General features: G+C 29.6%; 4 protein-coding genes across 9 annotated transcripts; 2 read left to right on the top strand and 2 right to left on the bottom strand.

Annotated features, from left to right (window-relative positions):
* Positions 1-235: 235 nt before the first annotated feature.
* Positions 236-1,862, bottom strand: LOC126859514 (leptin receptor overlapping transcript-like 1). Its single transcript, XM_050610890.1, has 5 exons — positions 1,790-1,862; positions 1,569-1,643; positions 1,284-1,482; positions 888-1,035; positions 236-646 (listed from the first exon to the last, which is right to left on the bottom strand). Exons 2-4 carry the CDS (start codon positions 1,607-1,609, stop codon positions 922-924), a joined length of 354 nt encoding a protein of 117 aa, XP_050466847.1. The 5' UTR covers positions 1,610-1,643; positions 1,790-1,862; the 3' UTR covers positions 236-646; positions 888-921.
* Positions 1,863-2,903: 1,041 nt separating this feature from the next.
* LOC126859503 (transitional endoplasmic reticulum ATPase TER94) lies at positions 2,904-9,806 on the top strand. The gene is made up of 13 exons (XM_050610863.1): positions 2,904-3,064; positions 4,180-4,539; positions 4,788-4,980; positions 5,052-5,286; positions 5,578-5,711; positions 5,788-6,036; positions 6,130-6,294; positions 6,377-6,499; positions 6,562-6,774; positions 6,842-7,150; positions 7,322-7,483; positions 7,875-8,029; positions 8,658-9,806. Exons 1-13 carry the CDS (start codon positions 3,048-3,050, stop codon positions 8,746-8,748), a joined length of 2,406 nt encoding a protein of 801 aa, XP_050466820.1. The 5' UTR covers positions 2,904-3,047; the 3' UTR covers positions 8,749-9,806.
* A 646-nt stretch (positions 9,807-10,452) lies between these two features.
* On the bottom strand, positions 10,453-19,087 carry LOC126859507 (WD repeat domain phosphoinositide-interacting protein 2). 3 transcript variants are annotated; one of them, XM_050610875.1, is made up of 11 exons: positions 18,675-19,087; positions 17,856-17,938; positions 17,553-17,719; positions 17,042-17,236; positions 16,837-16,953; positions 16,589-16,743; positions 16,329-16,505; positions 16,110-16,217; positions 15,652-15,734; positions 14,459-14,515; positions 10,453-12,901 (listed from the first exon to the last, which is right to left on the bottom strand). In XM_050610875.1, exons 1-11 carry the CDS (start codon positions 18,761-18,763, stop codon positions 12,786-12,788), a joined length of 1,347 nt encoding a protein of 448 aa, XP_050466832.1. In that variant the 5' UTR covers positions 18,764-19,087; the 3' UTR covers positions 10,453-12,785. The 3 variants fall into 3 exon arrangements, with proteins under 3 accessions (XP_050466832.1, XP_050466830.1, XP_050466833.1); XM_050610873.1 differs by having other exon boundaries at positions 17,553-17,728; XM_050610876.1 differs by lacking the exon at positions 14,459-14,515 and having other exon boundaries at positions 17,553-17,728; positions 18,675-19,086.
* On the top strand, positions 18,178-22,543 carry LOC126859505 (ubiquitin-associated domain-containing protein 1). 4 transcript variants are annotated; one of them, XM_050610870.1, is made up of 9 exons: positions 18,178-18,236; positions 20,025-20,206; positions 20,297-20,490; positions 20,633-20,796; positions 20,868-21,079; positions 21,169-21,353; positions 21,433-21,617; positions 21,685-21,823; positions 21,898-22,543. In XM_050610870.1, the coding sequence occupies exons 2-9, from the start codon at positions 20,034-20,036 to the stop codon at positions 22,032-22,034; spliced, it is 1,389 nt and encodes a 462-aa protein (XP_050466827.1). In that variant the 5' UTR covers positions 18,178-18,236; positions 20,025-20,033; the 3' UTR covers positions 22,035-22,543. The 4 variants fall into 4 exon arrangements, with proteins under 4 accessions (XP_050466827.1, XP_050466825.1, XP_050466826.1 ...); XM_050610868.1 differs by lacking the exon at positions 18,178-18,236 and adding an exon at positions 18,281-18,598; XM_050610869.1 differs by lacking the exon at positions 18,178-18,236 and adding an exon at positions 19,440-19,720.
* Positions 22,544-22,553: the final 10 nt, after the last annotated feature.

Raw genomic sequence — 22,553 nt, forward strand, 5'->3', positions numbered from 1 at the left:
ACAAAAAACTTTACAAATATTTTTCATTATTAGTATATATATATAATGTATAGTGGCTTGTAAAGATTACTTTATTAAATAAAAAAGTACGTATATGTATATATGTGTATGTGTATATATATATATATATATATATATATATATCACATAGAAAATAAAATAAATACTGAACAAATATCCAATTTGTCAGGAACATTTTTGACTAGTTTTCAAAGGTATGATTGAAAAGATAAGATAAAGTAATAAACTGTAGCTTTATTACCATTATTATTACGAAAGACTTAGATTAAATAAAAAATATTTTCATCATCCTTGCATTGTTGCGTTTCAGGATCCTGAAGTCTCATACGAAAAATCTAAAACATCAAATGCTTTCTTGCTGTTTTGTAACGTGTGGGAAATCTGAGAAATTTCAATGTTTGTTTATCAATTGACAAATAGCATGTCATTGACACATTCTATTATTAGTGCACTATAATACTATTTTTTTCTTGCAGCATCAATATAGAAGAGTATCTATATTAGATTTATATTATATTTTATAGTAAATTGTGTATATAATAAGTTTATAGCAATTTATAATCAGTATACAGCTTTCAGTCAGTGCACCGCATGATTGATTTTTTCCTTTAATCTCATAAAAAACCTGAAAGGATTTTACACTCACTATGATATGTGCTAATAAAAGTAATATATTCTTAATGAGTTATATAAATCTTATATATAAAACAAGTTTTTTATTTTGAGAATAAACAAGTAAAGTTTTAAAAGATAATAAATTTATTTCATCAATACTTAATGTCATATCAACTTTAGTATATACAATATGCATGTTTTAAATATATTGTCTTTTCTTCAGAATAAAAATTAATTGATATATTACTTACATTTTTATCATTATAAGTACGATGTAGTAGTGTTTCACCACATGTTATAATCAGTATCATCTTGATCAAACGTTATGAAAAATCCGACTAGAGTTGAATACACAACAATATTACCTGCTAATGTCAGATAACAAGCACCCCATTCTATCTGCAAATATATATAGTCTTTATGTTTTAACTACTCTAAAGTATAAGGCAAATATTATATAACATATGTTGCAATTATTTTAACACAGTTATTGACTGGTAGATGTATCAGCTCTTCTTATCGATCAGTGATAAATTCATTCATGTTTAGAGAGACATACAGTTTATCATACAAAATTTCTAAAACGTCCAGTCAACAATAGGTTAATATTTTAATAAATATATGTGCATCTGAACAATATAACATACTACAGGTTCATTCACTGGAGATCGTGCCAACACAATTGGAAGAGCGAAAGATGATACCACAAATCCCATTGTAATAAATATTGCCAATTCTAAACATGGATTACTGTTGCTTCCTGAATCATCTGTATAACGACGTGCTATTATAGTTGGAATAGGTGCCAGTATATAGAACAATACGACAAAAAATGGCCACCATACTCTAAAAATTATACAAGTTGTAAGATTTTATTCTAAGAAAGTTATGTATATTTAAGACAAATCATTCAAATAAGAAAATATACTTACTTGTATACTGGTAATGCACAGCCAAGAATGACAAATGTCATTCCAATAGAACCAGCAAATGCTAGCAATACTAATCTGTAATAATTATATATTTCTTTGTTATCCTTGTATAATACAGTTCCTTCTTGTTAAATATCAACATTTTGATTGAATTTATTTTATATAAATTGTAAAAAAAAATAATTTTTTTTCCAATTACTTATACAATTAAAGATACTTACGCTGTAGGATAAACGATTCGTGAAGAGAAAATACCATGAAATAAGAAAAAATATATAATTAATTATCACACATTAGATAGCACTAATTAAATTTATGTATATATAATTGAATAAGGTATTATTGTTGACATGTTTAGTTTTGATTTTCAGATGTCTGTGCTGACCAATTTATTGTACAACAATAAACGATGTGTTTTAAAAAATGAATAAGTTCACAAGTATAGACAAAATATAATATTACGATTTCGTACAAAGCTTTTCTGGATTATAACTTTCATTCGATGAAATTAATAATAATATATTAAGAGAATCTTTTTCCGATTAATATTTAAAAAATGATACATTGCTTTTAAATTAAGTTATGAAATTTAATAATCAAGATCATAAGAATCGTGCTTGTGCGCAAATGTCAAATAGTGACAACAACGGAACAAATGAGGTTATGTTTTCATAGTTGATATTGCGCTTTTCGCGCAAATTCTTCACGGGATGATGACATTTTTAAAGATTATGTGCAATAGCGATCACGCGTTAAATGATTCAAGAGTACACTAAATAACCTTTAATTCCGGCCATTGCAAATCGATTTGACAAGTGTTTATATTCCTTGCCTCCTGTTCTACGTAGATTATGCGTGACGTAAACTGTCTAAAGTCTCGTACACATTCAGCAGCAAAAAGATATCGAACACTTTTCTCTGATGAGTTTTGGTACGCTCCACATGGTCACACAATATAGATTTTTTTTTAGGGACATTATATTGCACAGATAATAAATTATATTTGCATATACGGAACGCGACAACGTTTACTGCGCTGCAAAAGATGATAGCGTCGAGTTAACTTACAATTTTTTTAAAAGTGGTAAAGATTGGATCTGTTCATTTTGGTGCTGAACTGGCTGCACTAATTCAGAGTTTATCTTTTTCTCTCCATATTAGAAAGAAAAAGATAAACTCTGAACTAGTGCAGCCAGTTCAGCAAAACGAACAGATTCATTGATTGGTTATTTTGTCATCTATTGCCGCGCGGCAAGCGTTGCCGCATCCTGTGTGCAGGAGCCATAAGACTGCATAAGCCCTGCAAATAGGCTGAAACTGATCACGTAGACGAACGTCATTCACGCATGCGCACGGAAAGCTCTGCCAGTGGGATGTCTCGCGCTATCTTTCTACACTGGACTAGCCACAGCCTGATCGAAAGGTGCCGACATCAAGTGTCCATACTTGTATTTCTCTACGTTGATCAAAAGTTAAACGATGAGTGATCCGAAAAGGTAAGAAAAATTGTAAAAGTTTGACGAGATGTTATATCTACGATAATCTTCATCGTCGATTTCTCATAATTGTAAAATTGTAAAGCGCGTGTGTAGATAAAATACGAAACACGAGACGGCTCTCTCAATTTCACGATGTCATCATGTCGACGCGACGCTTTGTTTTCGTGAATATCTGCCTTCGTCACAGCCTGTATGATATCACATATAATATTGCGCGACGAAACATGGATCTCACTGTGCTTACACTTCCCGATAATTTGAAAATTGTGATTTTTATTGATGCGAATCATGCTTATCAATTTTTTGCCGATTATGGCTGTGTATGAATTAAATGACAAGAAAGAAATACTAACGATTACATTACTGACACCATTGTACAATATGAGAATCGTTAATTTCATCGTATCGTAATCTCTAATATGAAAATTATGATTATGGAGGCAAATAATATTTTTACTATAATTTGTATTATGTTATTTAAAAGGATTTAAAAATGATAATTAAATATTTTACATTACTCATCATATTACTCGTTATGTGTCATCATTTTTTGATATAATGCTAATATATCATAAAATCAGAAGTATTCTAATACATAAAGGTATAATATATATAATATACATATATATAGAAATCTGAAATGTAAAACAGATGTATGTACATTTAATATTACTTTATTATATTTATTATTTTTTCAGTTTTTGTCAACATATATTTAATTAAGAAAAAAGTTTTTAGATTGATAAAAAGAATTTTAAAGATTTTTTCTAACAGAATAATCTCAAAAATTGCTTTCATCAAAATTAATTGCATTGACAAAAAATTAGATCTTTTATTTATAAGTACTTTCTCCATAATCAAAAATTTTAATAAAATTTAAATTTAAATTATTTAAATTTATTTTTATTGCTAAGATATAAAATATTACGCATATACACAAGAATAATGTGTATAATTATATACACTGTGTATAGTAATGTGTATACACTATGTGTATAAATATATCATGTGTATAATATATATATATATATATATATATATATATATATATATATATATATATTCTATTAAAATCTATATTTGATATATAATTAATGTTTTTCTAATTGTAGTGGTGAAGATTTGGCGACTGCTATTCTTCGTAAGAAGGATAGGCCAAATAGACTGTTGGTTGATGAAGCTATTGCAGATGACAATTCTGTGGTGGCACTTTCTCAGGCAAAAATGGACGAGCTACAATTGTTTCGTGGAGATACTGTTTTATTGAAGGGCAAGAGACGTAAAGAAACAGTATGTATTGTACTTTCTGATGATACCTGCCCAGATGAGAAAATTCGTATGAACCGAGTTGTCAGAAATAACTTGCGTGTACGTTTGAGCGATGTTGTTTCTGTACAAGCATGTCCAGAAGTCAAGTATGGAAAGCGTATTCATGTATTGCCGATGGACGACACTGTCGATGGTCTTACTGGGTAAATTTAACAAAATTGAATTATCTAATATTTATATGTGTGTTATGAGGCTTGAGTAATCAACAACTCTAAAATGAAATATTTTGAAATATCTAATTATTAGATAATAATAATCGATTTTTTTATAAAACAATTTGTATATACTTTTGATTATATGATCCAATCTATGATATAATCTTTTCTAAATACAAATATATATATATATATATATATATATATATATATATATATATAAATACTATTTACAGAAATCTATTTGAAGTATATTTAAAGCCGTACTTCTTAGAAGCATATCGTCCAATTCATAAAGATGACAATTTCATTGTACGAGGAGGAATGCGTGCTGTGGAATTCAAAGTAGTAGAAACTGATCCAGGGCCTTTTTGCATTGTGGCACCTGATACAGTGATACATTGTGAAGGTGATCCGATTAAACGAGAGGTCAGAAAAATATGCAACATTTTATAATATTTTCAATATGGATGCAGGAAATAAAGAGCATTTCTTTGTAGGAGGAGGAGGAAGCATTGAATGCTGTTGGTTACGATGATATCGGCGGTGTTCGTAAACAATTGGCACAAATTAAGGAAATGGTAGAATTACCTCTGCGACATCCATCTTTATTCAAAGCTATTGGCGTTAAACCACCACGTGGTATATTGTTGTATGGACCACCTGGAACAGGAAAGACTCTTATTGCTCGTGCTGTAGCAAACGAAACCGGAGCATTTTTCTTTCTTATAAATGGTATATAATCTAATTACTGCCAGGATAATATTACATAAAAAAACTGACTTAGGTTTTTAGTTTTTCGGTTTTTAATTTCCTAATTATTCTATCATACCACACATTGAAAAAGATTTAGACGAGAATCAAAATATATGTTTTGTGATTTTTTGATTGATTTTTATTAAATTATATGCACATAACCAGATTTGGCTCTTTATAAGCTTTTATTATTTTAGTGATTGTCATCATTAAAGTTTTGATCTTTGATTATAAAAAGTATAAAACTTAGTTTCCCCTTTTCTTGTATAGGTCCTGAAATTATGAGCAAGCTGGCTGGTGAATCTGAAAGTAATTTGCGGAAGGCGTTTGAGGAAGCCGAGAAAAATTCTCCGGCAATTATATTCATTGATGAACTGGATGCTATTGCACCCAAACGTGAAAAGGTTTGTTAAGTCGAACTTAATATATTTTTTTTTTTTAATTACACGTTAAAATGGAAATTATATTTTTTCTTGGTAGACACATGGTGAGGTTGAGAGACGTATAGTGTCACAGTTATTGACGCTAATGGATGGCATGAAGCAAAGTTCCCATGTAATTGTAATGGCAGCTACTAATCGACCGAACAGTATCGACGGTGCATTGCGCCGATTCGGGCGGTTCGACAGAGAAATTGATATCGGTATACCAGATGCTACTGGTCGGTTGGAAATTTTGAGAATTCACACGAAAAATATGAAACTTGCCGACGATGTTGATTTGGAAGAGGTAAGCATATCATTTATTTCTATACATCTAAAAGAGTAAAATGATTATATCTTATATAATTTGCGCAATATAACAAAATATATATAAATTTAGATTGCGGCGGAAACTCATGGACACGTCGGCGCTGATTTAGCGTCTTTATGTTCTGAAGCAGCTCTCCAACAGATTCGCGAAAAAATGGATCTTATTGATTTAGAGGACGATCATATAGATGCAGAGGTTCTGTCTTCTCTTGCAGTAACTATGGAAAACTTTAAGGTAAATTATTAGTTCGCTTTTATATTAAATTGATTCATGTAATTTGCATAACTTATTAAGTGAAAGTATGTTTCTATTCAAGTATGCAATGACGAAAAGCAGTCCGAGTGCTTTACGCGAAACGATCGTGGAGGTACCGACAGTCACTTGGGATGATATTGGAGGTTTACAAAATGTTAAAATGGAGTTACAAGAATTGGTGCAGGTAAGAAATGCGAGACATATGAATTTTAAATGACATGTTTAATGTGTATTTTTATCATGCAGTATCCAGTGGAGCATCCTGATAAATTTTTGAAATTTGGTATGCAACCATCAAGAGGCGTACTATTTTATGGTCCACCTGGTTGTGGCAAGACGTTATTGGCCAAAGCAATCGCCAATGAGTGTCAAGCGAATTTTATTTCTGTCAAGGGTCCTGAATTATTGACTATGTGGTTTGGAGAATCGGAAGCTAATGTCAGAGATGTCTTTGATAAGGTCAGCATTCTCACAATTTTTAATATATAATTAATTTAGATAATTATTTAACAATGAATTATTTCAGGCAAGATCAGCTGCTCCTTGTGTATTGTTTTTCGACGAACTTGATTCTATCGCGAAGTCTCGTGGGGGCACTGTCGGAGATGCTGGCGGTGCGGCAGATCGTGTGATAAATCAAATACTAACGGAAATGGACGGTATGGGCGCGAAGAAGAATGTATTTATTATAGGAGCGACAAATCGTCCCGATATCATCGATCCAGCAATCTTGCGACCCGGTAGATTAGATCAATTGATTTATATACCATTACCAGACGAGAAGTCCCGAGAAGCGATATTCCGCGCTAATCTCCGCAAATCACCTGTAGCTAAGGTAATAATTTTAATGAAACATGCATAAATTTACATAAAAAGTACAAGTTCAACGATTTTGGAGTGATACATTTTATATTTATTGTATATTGTATATTTATTGTATATTGATAATTTTATCTTATTGATTCTTAATCATTACTTAAAAAAAAAATTCTTTTCTGTTTATTAGGACGTAGACTTAAGCTATATAGCCAAAGTCACACATGGATTCTCTGGTGCTGATCTTACAGAAATCTGTCAGCGTGCATGTAAGCTTGCCATTAGACAGTGCATTGAAACTGAAATTCGTAGAGAAAAAGAACGAGCTAGTAATCCATCTGCTTCTATGGATGTAAGTATCTTAAGAAATTTTTTTTTTATTTCAAAACATTTTTAATTTATTTTAAAGACTCGCTTTACTTTAAAGACTCATTTCTGCTATGTCATTTATATGAGTCATTTCTGAATCAGCACTCGACATATCGCTTCATATTAGTGGCAGAGAGAATTCTTTCATTCAGCTTTTATTTTTATGACAAATTTTACAATTATACAATATTTTCCGATTGCAAGAAAAAAAATTTTCTTTGTGATAATAATAATTATCTTTTATGTCGCTTCAATATTAAAAGATATATACAATTATATATAAAAATTAAAATAGTTGAATTCGGACAAAAATAATTATCGATATATGTACATCATTTCTAAATTCTAAGATTTCTACTGTTCGGTTATTATAGATGGATGAGGATGATCCTGTACCAGAAATAACGCGAGCTCACTTTGAGGAAGCCATGAGGTTTGCGCGTCGTTCAGTATCTGACAATGATATTCGCAAATATGAGATGTTTGCACAAACGCTTCAACAGTCTCGAGGATTCGGAACTAATTTCAGGTACGAATTTTTTTAAATTCTGATTTGCATATATATGTTACTATAAATTTAATTAATGCATAATATTTGACATAATTATGTATAATTACTAGTGATTTTGATATATTTAATAAATTTTATATAATTATAAAGTATAATATATACATAATTATTTACAATTTAATTATATAAATATATATATATATATATATATATATATATATATATATTATAATTTACAAATTTTATTTATGTAAAATTATTATTGATAAAAAAGATTATGAAATTTGATGAAATTTATCACATTAACTTATCTCTATTGATAATTATATTATGTATAATTATATTATGTATAATTATATATAATAATCGAGAATTATGTATAATTACCGATAATTATGCATAATAATCAATTAATCATATTTATAGTAACATATACACATATAAAACAAACAACAGAATTAATAAGATTAATAGATTAACAATAATGAAGACTAAGAAATAAGGCTACTTATTTCTTAAAATTCTATAAATAGCAAATATACTTAAGACACGATACATAAACATGTATTCTTAGTAGAGAAATTTATATATAGATTTTATCATTTAACAAAAAAAAGAAAGAAAAAAAAATAGCAAAAATTTGCAGATTTCCACAAAGTGGAGCAGGTGGTGCTCAAGATAACACGCAAGGCGATCAAGCCTTTCAAGATGATGGGGATGATGACCTCTATAGCTAAGTTTTCGTTTCCTTATATGTCATTACAGTGAACATACGACAAAAGGGCCTGTTTGTTACCACATAACATTTTGCACAGGGATCGTTTTTAAGTGCTACAATTGAAAAATAAAGAGCGAATTATAACGAATGAAATAACGGAATTTTTGTCTAAGATACATATAGTAGTTTTGTGTTTATAAAAGGACATGAATTCTACATAGTTGAGAATCAGTCATATATAAAATATCGATTGAAACTATTTTGTCACGATTATTTTCGTGCCATTTAGCCCGTTTTATTTTAACGAAACTTTGCCTTTTAGTGGAATGTGCTATCACATCAAATTATCTTTTTCTATTAACCAAGGTGGCAGCATCGAATATAATTGCATCATTGATTGCTAATTATATGAGACAGAAGATTATAAAGTGCAAAATAACTCTTTATGTTATATTTGCGTATATATAGGAACATACATATTGCAATTGTATATTGCATATCTAATCTATTACAACTTTGTTATAGAATTTTATATGCATTAGCAATCATATATTTTACTATATTATTCGCTTGTTAGGAGCTTAAATCAGAATAGACCCTTTTGCTGCATTATCACTGTACTCACTCAGAATACATTCTGTTGTTTATATTCACAAATTGCAGTAATATAAAAATTTATGCCATGTCGAGATAAAATTGTCATAATTGATAATAATGTATGTTGACGATTTTACAAATATTCCTTAATAGTAAATTATCCACATATGACCAAAAAGCCTTTTTGAATCTCATTATTCGGATCATGCAATTATAACCATTCGCAGTTTTATAAATGTTGAGATATCTGATAAAAATTAAACCGAATAAGAGATTATTATAAATACAACTCGGATAAAAAAGAAATGTTTAAAATTTTCTTATGAGACCGGCAAATTTGTTAATACTGTTACGTAATTAATCATACATGGTTGAACATAAATTCTAACAATAGAATTATAAAAAAAAAGTGTAACATACATATATATTAAAATATAAATCAATACATTGCTATTAGAGACATTTTCTCTAAATAACTGATACTTGGTGCGACATTTTTTGATTTTACCATTTTCATTAACAAAAGTAATATTTCAGATTCACCGCGTAAAAAAATAATTTTTTTTTATACATATTATTAAAACAAAATCGCAAGAAAATTTAATACTTATTTTAATCTATCTAAAAAATAATAAAAATAAAAAAAGAGAAACTCTAATAAATAATAAAAGAAAAACAGAAGAAAACAAGAATGAAGCGCAATTGTCTCTCATTATCCCGTTTCTTTTTTTTATTACTTAAACTTTTTTTACTACTTAAAAAAGTTTCAAATTTGTATTTACAATATATATTTATTTAAGCATTTTTAAATTGCTGCTCCACTTATCTTCATTGAAATATCGAGTTTTGCACATCATAGGAATGTTAATTCAAATGTTAAAAATATCTTCATTAGAAAACGTAAAAATTCGCTTATTTCTTTATTTGGAAACTTGTAATGATTATTTCATATATCTTTTACGACATAGTATTCTCAATGACATAATATAGCCCAAGTTTCCACATCAATATAAAAATTGTGATAACGCAATTTTTAATGAGAAAGTCACAATCGGTTTATAGAAAATCGTCAGCAGTTTCATTAAATACAAATAAAAATGGGATGTTCAATTGACAAAAAAACAGAGACTCAGTATTTTTTTTCTATTTTCCAGACCAGCACAATCACATGTATTAATATGAAACTTCATACGCAATGACGTTCAAAGTTTAAGCCTTAGCACGTTCATATGTACAATTGGTTGTGAACCAATGCATTTATTTATATCTTTATAAAAGTAAGATTATTTACCAAATAAAACTCGTTAGTATAAAACCGCCGTAACGACATGACACATCATCGATCTATGATACTGACATATTCATACGATCGCGCCGTATACTTCAATTCACACAAAAGAACCTTTCTATTGTAATCAGATATATTATAAGATACATTAAATTACATGCAATATGCTACAAAGAATTAGGAAAAAAACGCGTCTGTACTTTACGTAATTATATAACGATAAAATATCTTCGCCAGCGCCAGTGTCGTCTTACATTCTGGTAAATTGGCACCGATCAGAGAAGAAACTTTATTCACAATCAAACTCGAGTCGGTATTAACACAAGTATATCGAAGGTTATCTGTTCCTATTATTAGTTAGCTATTTATACAAATTACAAACATGTCATGATAATTTTCAATAATCCGAAAAAACGCTAAAGAAGACTTATTGCACATTTGATACAATTACATATACATAACATCTGTCTGCTATAAAGCATAAAATACAGCATGGTAATGTTTGATAATAAGATATAAAATTTTTATTGAATTTAAAATTCAATATTGTAATAATCGACAATTATCCTGTTGATATGATAACTTGTCTAAAATTATCTTGGATTTTTTAAAGAAACAAACTGGAATGAAGCTTTTTTTCATCGCTTTTAAACATCTTATCTTTTTATCATTTGTCATCACATATCTCACAATTAACATGTAAAAATTGAAGTGCTTTTGAAACTAAATGCCAACAAAGTATGACAATTAATATTTTTGGTAAAATTATACTTGATCACTTCTTCCATAAAAAGCTAACGTATGTTGAAAGATCTTTTACAAGAATTATAACTAAATCTCATAATTCAATAATTTTCCATATTTATAATCTTTACATTTTTATCTGAAAAGAAGACTTCCATTGTTGAACAAAAATGATTTTGTCGCTAAAAATATAGTAATCCAATAAAAAACGTGCAATGAAATAAATGTGAGCTATATTTAATGCTCAAACATGTTCTAAATTTCGCGAAAATTCATTCAACCATTTGTGTGATTTTCATGTGATAGAATAAGAAGGAAATCAATTTCGTGTCTATTGATCTTTAGACACAATTTATATAAATAGAACGAATGAATATAACGGTAAAAATTTATTTACATATTTCATACATTATGAATATCTATCTCAGCATTGGAATGAACTCAACTTGTCTTAACCGTTATTATGGATTTGTAAAAAAGGTCAACACTTTAAATAGGATATATCTGCTTACGTTATATCAATTATTTCAAGAGATAATATTTTCACATGTTGATTTGAATAGATCGCAATTATCGTTTTTCGATCCGTTTAATACAGACATGTCATTTGTTAAAATGAACGTAAAACAATTTACGCTAATTCAGAGTAAAATTCCGAAACTAGAAACTGTTGAATGTCTTAGGCTATGTAAAAACGCATATTTTTTGTACAAATATTTGTCCATATAGAATGGTAAAAATAACTGCTGACACACAAATGTGACTTCTTTTGTGGCCTAGTTTATACCGACTTTAATACGTACTGAGTACTACACTGGCTAATCGTAACCATTCCTAAGAATAGGATAACTGCAATTGGCCAGTATAATATTTAGTATATATTAATATATCGATCTAAATTAGAGCTGTATATATTTCTGTGTAAAAGATTTTTTGCCCCATAATTCTTATGATAAAATCATTATCATTGGATTACTATATTCTTTGCACGATATTACATTTGTTTGGACAAATATGATATTTGATTAACGAATGAACTGATGAAAAAAATTTTGCTTAATCTGATAGCCCAGTAATATGACCGAGAGTGTCACCTCAAAGGCATTTCCTTTTTTTCTCCTGCAATATACATCGATTTTTTCAAACTATTATATAAAAAATCGATTTTTTCGACACTCTTAGCGACGCATTTCATTTAAATCTTTAATGCATATTTTAGATATGTAACATTCTCGGTAATATCGCCTACAGATTTAGTTCTATTGAACTTGAAGTACTGGATATACGGCCGTCTGTGTAAATATTGGACATCTGCATTCTGCCTTTTTGTCCTTTCGCTCATCACGATCGTTGGTCTTACACGGTTTTCATATCTCCGCTTGTCTTGAGCTTTTGATATGCCTTAATTGCGTATGTGTATGTTACGCTCAGTCTGTCCTTTGCGTGACAGGTGGAAATTCAGTATCATCATCCAGGCGAAACGTACCGCTGCCTTTCGGTGGGCTTTCCGTCGCTGCTATCATCTCCTGATACTTCTCAGACTCTATAAATTCATTTATATTCAAATTATAAAGTTTCTTCATCTTCATATTATCTCGGAGCGGATATAACGATAAAGATGTATACAGACGATTAGCGTTCAATGATATATGATATATTTTATGCATTCAGATATACGTATATTCCCGAAGGATTCTTTTTGATACAATTTCAATCTTCAAAATCTATGGTTTCAGGATTAGAATACAAGCGCTTTACGAATTCATATACTCGGGAGACATTATTTTTATCTGAATGTAAATAAAAAATATTTCATTGACCATTGTCTTACGTCACATTGCCGTGAAGTACATTCACCAATGAATTCGTTCATGATATGAAACAATGATGGTCTTAAAAAAAAATAAATAAAAAAAACATTTAATTTGATATTATATATATTATTGTTATATGTGATATATATATGAAATATTAAGTAAAATTTCTAAAAATTAATGAATTATATATATGATTATCAATTATGTGACGATTGTTTTACAGATTCATATGTACATATTACTTTGTTTTTTTGCAAAAGACACGCGTGCGTACTCTTGACAATATCTGTTTTCTTACATGTCGAATAGTAAATACAAGAATATAAAAATAATAATTAAAGTAATATTAACAAGACTAAAAAGATTGACAGTAAAATTATATTATTGTTTTCTATGATTCTGTATTCAAGCTGTTTAATATGTAATTAAAAAAAAAATGTATATTATTACATTTTTTAAATTTGTATTCAATTTCATATTGATATAAAAGAAAAGAAGAAAAAAGATATTCTCTACTTTTTTCTTATGATTTTATATCCTATAATTAAGAATTAAAACTTAACATATAGAAATAATATCATTAGAAGTACGTCATATATGTACTCTTTGATTGGTGTAAGTTTTTAGAAATATACATCGCTATTACCTGTTGCCATGTAATGAAGGACACTATATCACTCAATCTTCATGATCATAAGTTAGTAATCACTATATACAATTGTTAATATTATTATAATAATGGGATGTCTCTATGAGGTAGTTTCTTCTAGAAATAAACTACTTATAGGAATTCTCAAGATCTTTCCTAATAGTATATAAATGCAATAATTGTTATTTATCTGCTAGCCAGTAAAACAATTTGCATACGTGCATAGTGGTTTACCCCGATAATATAAACTAGTGCTGTCATGCATATCCTGTGCACATATTTGATTATATATATGTACACACATTTTTCTTAATTTGATCAGTCTACAGAGTTAATAAGCGTAAGAGACTTATTACAATTATTATAATTATTATACAATTATTTATAATGCGATGTATAATAATATATAAATTGTTTATAGTAACAAAAAGATATAGACCGTGTGAAAAGGCACATTACTCTCAGCATTGCTCTCATTCTTTCTTTCGCTGCGTGTACGTATATAATAAATGCGCGAACGCTGGTAGTGAAGCATATAGAAAAAAAAGCTCTAGAGAAGAATTAGATATCTCGTGTACGGAGAATGAGAGCAAAAAAAAAAAATCGAGGGACAGAATAGAGGACATACCAGTACCTGACATGGAGTCTGGCGAACGGCCACGCAACACACCCGCGTAGCTATTTATGCAGGCTTCGGTGGATATTAAAAAGAAAAAAATTACATCAAGTAAGGTCAACTATTTTGGTCCCCACCCCTCCCACCCCTGAGCCCCTGAAGAAGTTTGGTTTATTTCATTTATAAAGGGGCTAGAAGCGAGAAAAAGAAGATATATGTGAAGCAAATTATAAAAAAAGTAAAGGCCGGAACACGTAGTTCGCGCACACGCATACATACGCACACAAATATACATGTATAGTACATAGCCAACAATAAGCATTTTGCTACTATTGAATCAATTTTAATAAAGAGATGCTACAACGAAATCTTTATCTAGAAATACATGAAGTAACAACTTGACTATATTACGCGATAAAATATATGTAGCAAAATTACATGAAAATAGCTTTTATAAAAATATTTACATTAATAATATTTCAATTAAATTCAAGAAATAGCACCCGCGCAGTAGTTAAAACGTGTACTCTATAAGTAAAAAAATCTATTATTATACATGTATACATATTTTTTACTTATATAGAGTACGCGTTTTAACTACTGTGCTGGCTCTTATATACTATTTCTTGAATTCAGTTATATTATTTTATTCTAATGAGTATGTATCTTTGCATTTTGTTGAATTTTATATTATATATTATTTGAGTCTTATATTACTTTAATTAAATATTGTTTAAAAGAAAGTGCAAATAAATTAATAAATTTTATTGAATTTTTATCAACAGATTATTTTTAATTACTATCTGAATAAAAGAAACAATATTTTTCTTTTCATTTATGCTCAATCAGATGTACTGTGTATATGATTTGGTACATTTATTATAGTTTTATGATATAAAATATTTATGTATCTGCCAGTACCAACTGTATGTGTGTGTGTTATGTATGTGTGATATGCCTTGAACAGAGAAGATATTTACTATATTCTGTTAGTGAATAATTGCAAAACTTATCACAAAATTGCAACTTTAAATAAGATAGACGAAAGAAACTCTATACACATTCAAGCGTTTTATACTGGATATATGAGAAAATAGTTTTGCATTATATACTTTTATCTATCAAATTAACTGTCGGTAATGTATCTTTATCGTCAACTCGCTTCAACTAATCTACTTTAAAATTAACAGTCCAATAGTGTCTCTTCATACCTGTATTTGTACTATTTGCAGTAGCTGTTGCTCCAGAACTGGAACCGCCACAATCTGACTCATCTCGATCCTTATCATCTAATCTGTGAAAAGTACAAATAAAATATCTCTATTTTAATTCACATCAATGCACATATTAATATTCCTTATTTGAGAATTCAAAATCATGATTATCATTATTGCAATATAAATTAAGGTTTTAATCTTACAAGTGTGAAATTTATAGCTATTACAGTGGAACTTCACAAAATAATCATTATGTGTAATATAAAAATAAAGAATCACGTTGTATTAATTTGATAAAAATGATTTTAGATATTAAATTCTTCTTTACAAATTATCATATTATGTTTTTTTCAAACTTTCAAAAATATAACATTATTAGCAGATTACACAAACGCTCGCTTTCGCAAGACTCGATTAATTAAAAGTATGAATATTATATGAATATTACAAACCTATGTTGTTTTATAAGGGCGCAACATCCACTTTCTGTTAAATCTACAGAGTAGACATACAAGTAACCATCTGCACTGGCTACTAACAGTTTTGGTACTTTGTGTGTTCTAAAACATAAACGAAATAAATATATGATAATATGATAATGTATATATAAAATAGATTTAACATCCAATATATACAAATTTAAAATAACACATGAATTTTCAAATACTCACACAGTGATGGCACAGACATTTTTCAATCCTTGAAACGGTAGATGGACGCTGGCGAAAGCACGTCCTTGAGTAAAAACATCAGTCACTTGTGATGGCAAATACGTAGCTGATGCTGTCACAGCCTTTGTAAAATATCCCATCCAGGTTTGTGCTTCATCTGCAGTTTGTTTATTTGGCCTATAATAATGCAAGTGACATTTTTTATAATGAAACGATATTCATATCGCAAAAGCGATAGATATGCCAGCAATGATACCTACGTTTCCTTTGGTTCTTCCAATTTGAATATATGCACAGTTTCTGTATTACTAGAACAACAAAGCCACATAGAGTCCATACTAAAAGAAAGACTATTTATCGTGACGCATCTTTTAACTCCACGTCGAAATTCGAATAACTTTGTACCTTCATGAACCTGTAAAAAGAAACACACAATGTTAGCAATTACTAACAATGATTAAAGAAATAACATATTCATATACATTATTATATCGAAAATTTATTTTACATCAAAAACTCTAATCACTGTGCCCTTCTCAGAAGCTGTTGCCACTTTGGTGCCAGTTGAACTGAAAGCGATTGCTGCCAATGGACTATCATGTGCAGGTATCATTGTTTTGGCTTGCTACAAACATGTAAAAAAAATTTATTAATATTTAATTCTAATACATCAAAATTTCTATTAAATTATCAGATTTAATTAAGATACATACAAGATGGATTGCATCAAATATTTGCACTTCTCCAATCGTATTCGAACCTGGATAAGCTAAATAACAATTGTCACTATTTGGTGAAAGCGTGCAAAGGCCTGTAAGATTAGGTGGAGTATCACGAATTGTGTGCAGCACTTTCATATCTCGTATATTATGAATGTATAATGATTCTTCCAGACATACCACCAATCTCTGAAATTAACAATATTATTTTTTATATATTCGTAATTATGACAAAACATTAAACACATATTATTTTACAGTATTGAAGCTTATTTACTTCACAACAAAATATTATATCAGATTGATTTTTTGATATACAAAATGTTTTTTTTTAATATGAGAAGTATTATATGGACATTATATAGACAGGATCTAAATAGCAAAAGATTCATGTAAATAAAAAATGCCAAATATAAACTTCCTTTTGAGGTATAATTTTTTGTATTTGTACATAAATGCAAGTGATATTAGCTTGCTAATGCAAACATAATTTTTGATAATTTACCGCTCTGTTGAGTTTCACAGCCAAAATTGTATTTGAGTAACTGTAGTTGCATATTTCTGTTCCTTTCCTAAAGTGGCATACTGTCAGCGTACGAGGGGATTTAAGACTAACAATTGCCACCAAACTGCTGCTAAATAATCGCTCAACAATACATATATCCTCAAAGTCTGTATCATCTCAAAAAAGAAATAAAAAAACATTAATTAATAATATAAGAAATTTCTTTTCAAAAAATATTAAAGCATTGCATTTATAAAATTTTTATGACATATATTGATAGAATATAGAAAAACAAATTATTACCATTTTCATATATTTTTTCAAGATGGCCAGTAGAACTGATAGAATAAAGTTTATATCCTGACTTTGATCCTACTGCCAAAGATCTAGAAAATAATTAAGTATTTTATCAGAAAAAAATATATTTATATATATAGTTTTTTGTATAAATATATTTTTTTTTATTTAAAGAGCTGTGATATAAACATAATTAAGTATTAAAACTGTATTAAAAACATAAATTCGCGCGATTCGTATGTATTCTTTGTTTGTTTATCTTTTTATTTCTATCATTGCTCGTGCGCGCAAGTATCGTATGTATGAAATAAAAATAACGGAATCGCCACGAACAATGCGCAATCGTATGAGGATCAGGAACGAGGTGAGGTCCTTGGATAAAGCAACGTGAGTAGAAAGGCCAGACGGACGACGAATATTTTATTTTCTTACACGTAACACACGTTACCGCACAATGGAGCGTAATGTAATGTAAAGAAAACGTTGGTCTCTCGTTAACGCGCAATTAATCGGCGAAAGGGGAAGCAACATATGACGCAGACAACAAAAACATTGGCGCGAGGAAAACATGGAGCGCGAAATCGCGCGACTCGTATTGCTTGACTGCGAGGCGCGAGTCATGCGCGTTATATCGACAGATTACTGAGGAAGAAAGAAAACGCGAACACGCGTCAACGATGCGTGGAAATGATCGAAACGGAAACGGCGGGCGAGGCTCGGGCGTTCGAGGAAGGTTAAGGGAGACAAAGGTAGAGACAAATGAGAATGCGTTGCAGGGTGGGATACCAATACGGAGATGTTAGATACGAACGGCGACAAACTTACGTGCAGTCCTGATTGAAGTTAACAAAGTACGGACCATTACTCTGCGTGTCGGACGTCGTGTCGGACGCCTGATTTGTTGCGAGGTTCATTAGTCCTGATATGCTGTATTTTAGCCCCTGCGTTAATACATCCAGGTTGATCTGGCGTGGGATCTCGCATAAATCGTACAAGTGGCGCGCGTACGCGAACGCTCTCTCTTCTACGGCCGTTTGCACGGCGTGATCCTTATTCTCTTTCACTCTCCGCCTATCTTTGTCTCTTCAGCTCGCATTCACTCTCGCACACGATAATACGAGGACTCGCTCGTTCGACTACTGGTTGGCTGGCTGGTTGTGTCCGACGTTGACCGACTCCTACAAGTGACTGCACTTTGCTATCGTTCCATATTGAACAGCTGACAATCGCAGCTGTGCCTGAAACGATGGAACGTGAAACATTAGTTCGCGTTCCTCGCATTCCGCGCGTTCCGTTGCTATGGCGACGCTCTTCCATTAATGTTTGTTTTTTTTCGTTTGCAAAGTGCCCTTTACGTCATAGGAAACACTTTTTATTTCTTCTATTGTGTTTATAAGTTAAAAAAAAAACTTTAACGATTAACATTATATATATATATTAATATATTATTAATACGCATTAATTTCATCCTAATTCTATTTCAAATCATAAAACCATTATATTTCACTAGCTATTTCTCAATACTCTAACGAAAATTTAAGATTCCACTGACATCTATCGCTTCTCTAAGTTATTAGATACAGCTTTTCATTATAACGTCGATATGGATAACACACGTAACGATAGCGACAATGTCGTTAAAAAAAAATTAAAGACTCAAACAGATTCCTTTCTTTAAATAATTTGTTCCGATGCATTGTATTCTAAGATGACAGCTGATCTGTCGATTCTTTAACAGCTTCTCGATATTTTACCCGAAAAATGCTTCACATTTTTCAGTGTAATCTCTGTTATTATATATTTCGATTTTTCCCACTGAACAATAAATTGAAATCTGTATTATTTATATAAACAGTTTTTGAAAATAAAAGGTGAGTATATATTTTTAATATAAATATTAAGTAGTATGAGATTTTTTTTGAGCTATGTACATATGAAATGTAAAATTTGGATCTAGTGTGTATAATTTATCATAAAATTTATATATATTAGGTTAGTCAAAAAGTAAAGGGACTTTTTTGTCTCTTTACTTTTTGACTGATTTAATAAATTTTAGAAATATAAAGTAGATTTTGTCTATCTAAAGATAGATTTTAAGATATATCAAAATTTATATTGCAATTTTAATTATATTGCAACTATTATGACAATAAATGTTTCTTGTGCATGTTTCAGGTAAATTTAATGATCCCATGGATGCGTGATCAAATAGCAGAAGCCTGGCATAACAGAAAAAGTTCAAGGACTGCTGATAGGCGGTCCTTGGCCCTTTCTTCTGTCGGCACAGGCAATCCTGCAAACACCATGCTTACACCATTACCTACCTCCCCACACAGTTTTTCTGTCAATGTTATCAGGTTTCTTAAGAATTTATGTGATTTGATTGTTGAAATTTTAAGAAACAATCTTGTATATCAAGGTTAATAATATTAAATTTTTTCATGTAGCATAGAGGGCAACATAATGGATATGACAGTAAAACCAAATTTTACTATAGAAAATGTTAAAAAAATAGCAGTAATACATTTTTATGGCCAAGATATGACTAAATCCATTTCACGCTACCGCCTAGTTCATTCATCCAAATTTAAACAGCTTGTGGATGAAAATTATATCGATGATGAGGATATCAATGAATATGGTAATTTTATTTACATTAACAATTTTATGTATATTTTTATATACTCTCATATAATCTTTTTCTTAATAGATTTCAAACTTGTATACACTCATTATTCATTCATGTCTTTCTGTTACAATGAACAATTTATTTATTATTACAGATGAATTATTATTAGTGGAAATTCGATCAAATGTTGTACAAGAGAATCTTTCAGATGAAGCTCTTAAGGGTCCAAGTCTAGAAGCAATAGCTCAAGCTACAAGAGGTTTATCTAGTCAAAATGTTAAATCTAAACCTATACCATCTACAGAATGTCCTGCAGATGTAAGTATATTTTATTAACTTTAGAAAACATTAATGTTATTATATTACTTTATTTTTATATTTATTTATAGTTTCAGAATGAAATTCGTAAGATTTTAATAACCCTTGTACAAGCATCTGCAAAAATTTTAATGCATAGTCCAGAAGCTGGAAAATTATATGATATCATTAAGGAAAAACTGGAAGTCAGATGTAAACCCACTAATGATCCAAAAGTCGTAAAAACTCTTGTAGAAATGGGCTACTCTCACAAAAAAGTTCTCAAAGCATTGCGTCTTCGAAAGTAAATAGCAATGCTAAAATTATGTTAATATTTATATTCTTGTGATATATAATTTGATTATATATTATAGAAATATATCTTTGTTTTAGATCAAATATGACAGAAGCTTTAGAATGGCTTATAGAACACCAGGACGATTTAGACGATGAAAATGACGAAACAGATTTTTTATCTATGGATACAACAACAAGTGAAAGTATTGCAGGTCCCAGTTCTTCAATAAGCACTAAGAAAAAATCTTTAAAAGATGCATGCATTGAACTCTTTGAACCAGGTAATTCATGTGAAATAATACTTTAAAGCATTAAATAAAAGTATATATTTCAAATTATTACATATCAAAATGCTTTTAGATCACGATAAAAAAGAAAAAAATCTAATGCACATTATAGAATTATTGTTAGAAAGTTTTCGACAATACAAGAAAATGGAATTTAAACCTAATAAGAGAGCAATGCGATCACTCATAGAAATGGGTTTTGATGAAAAGAATGTTATAGGAGCATTGAAAATTACTGGAAATGATCAGGCCAATGCTGTAAGTTAGAATGTTTAATATCGTAAAAGCTTATATTTCATACTTATAAGTAAATATATTTTGGTAGTGTGAATGGTTGGTGGGTGAAAGAAGACGTAGCTTACAAGACTTGGATGAAGGCTTGGAATTTGATGGTCCGATTTATAAAGCAATTATGAGCAATTCTCACATTCAGCTTAGTCTTACAAATCCTAAAATGTTACTTGGTAAAATAGATCTGTAAGAATATGTGAGAAATTTAAATTGTAAATTTTTTAAAACATTTTATTATTTATTTCAGCGTACTTATCAATGATAGAAACGCCTGCATCGACAAATGTGTGGATTAATGACCCTGAAGTTTCACCTGTACTTAGCCAAATATCTAAGACATATCATGCTGAAAAACATGCCATCCACATGAATCGTTATACCTAGCGCTATTGTGAAATTTATTTAAATCTCTGTCAAACATCGATATTTTTATATAAATTTACAAGTAATTCTCGCAGAGATGGAATATCGGTCATCAATTAATAATTATCTGTAAAATTATTGCTTGCTCATATACAATTCTACACATAAAGTTATAGTTATTAGTGTTTAACAAAATATTACATATATGAAGATGTTCCTCCATATGAGGTATGTATTTCATAGTACGCTACAATATGCTCTATTGATTATGTATAATGATCTTCATGTAGAGTATCGAAAATTGCTTTTAACATTGTACAATTTACCTATTTAACAATTCTTAAAGAGAGAAAATGCTTTAATATGAAATAGCAGCTATTATTTTGATGCACAATATAAATTCTTAAATGCTGAATTGGTAAAATCCAATTCACACATGTCAAATGTGTACGTTGCTTTTCCAAACTAAAAAATAAATTTTAAAAATATATGTTACAAAATATATATTGAACTATAAAATTGCAGAACTTTTTGCACCCA

This window comes from Cataglyphis hispanica, chromosome 3, assembly GCF_021464435.1.
Source record: "Cataglyphis hispanica isolate Lineage 1 chromosome 3, ULB_Chis1_1.0, whole genome shotgun sequence".
NCBI lineage: Eukaryota > Metazoa > Arthropoda > Insecta > Hymenoptera > Formicidae > Cataglyphis > Cataglyphis hispanica.

Excerpts from the sequence above, each read along its gene's own strand:
- LOC126859514 (XM_050610890.1), bottom strand. The coding sequence starts at position 1,609 with ATGACATTTGTCATTCTTGGCTGTGCATTACCAGTATACAA. Across the intron at positions 1,483-1,568 it reads TGTGCATTACCAGTATACAA|AGTATGGTGGCCATTTTTTG; the intron begins GTAAGTATATTT and ends TATAATTTTTAG. Across the intron at positions 1,036-1,283 it reads CTCCAGTGAATGAACCTGTA|ATAGAATGGGGTGCTTGTTA; the intron begins GTATGTTATATT and ends ATATATTTGCAG.
- LOC126859503 (XM_050610863.1), top strand. Across the intron at positions 5,287-5,577 it reads ATTTTTCTTTCTTATAAATG|GTCCTGAAATTATGAGCAAG; the intron begins GTATATAATCTA and ends TTTCTTGTATAG. Across the intron at positions 6,775-6,841 it reads TCAGAGATGTCTTTGATAAG|GCAAGATCAGCTGCTCCTTG; the intron begins GTCAGCATTCTC and ends GAATTATTTCAG.
- LOC126859505 (XM_050610868.1), top strand. The coding sequence starts at position 18,527 with ATGCGTGGAAATGATCGAAACGGAAACGGCGGGCGAGGCTCGGGCGTT. Across the intron at positions 21,354-21,432 it reads CATTGAACTCTTTGAACCAG|ATCACGATAAAAAAGAAAAA; the intron begins GTAATTCATGTG and ends AAATGCTTTTAG. Across the intron at positions 21,618-21,684 it reads GAAATGATCAGGCCAATGCT|TGTGAATGGTTGGTGGGTGA; the intron begins GTAAGTTAGAAT and ends ATATTTTGGTAG.
- LOC126859507 (XM_050610873.1), bottom strand. The coding sequence starts at position 18,763 with ATGAACCTCGCAACAAATCAGGCGTCCGACACGACGTCCGACACGCAG. Across the intron at positions 16,744-16,836 it reads CAGTGATTAGAGTTTTTGAT|GTTCATGAAGGTACAAAGTT; the intron begins GTAAAATAAATT and ends TTCTTTTTACAG. Across the intron at positions 12,902-14,458 it reads TTCGCCAGACTCCATGTCAG|AGTCTGAGAAGTATCAGGAG; the intron begins GTACTGGTATGT and ends ATGAATTTATAG.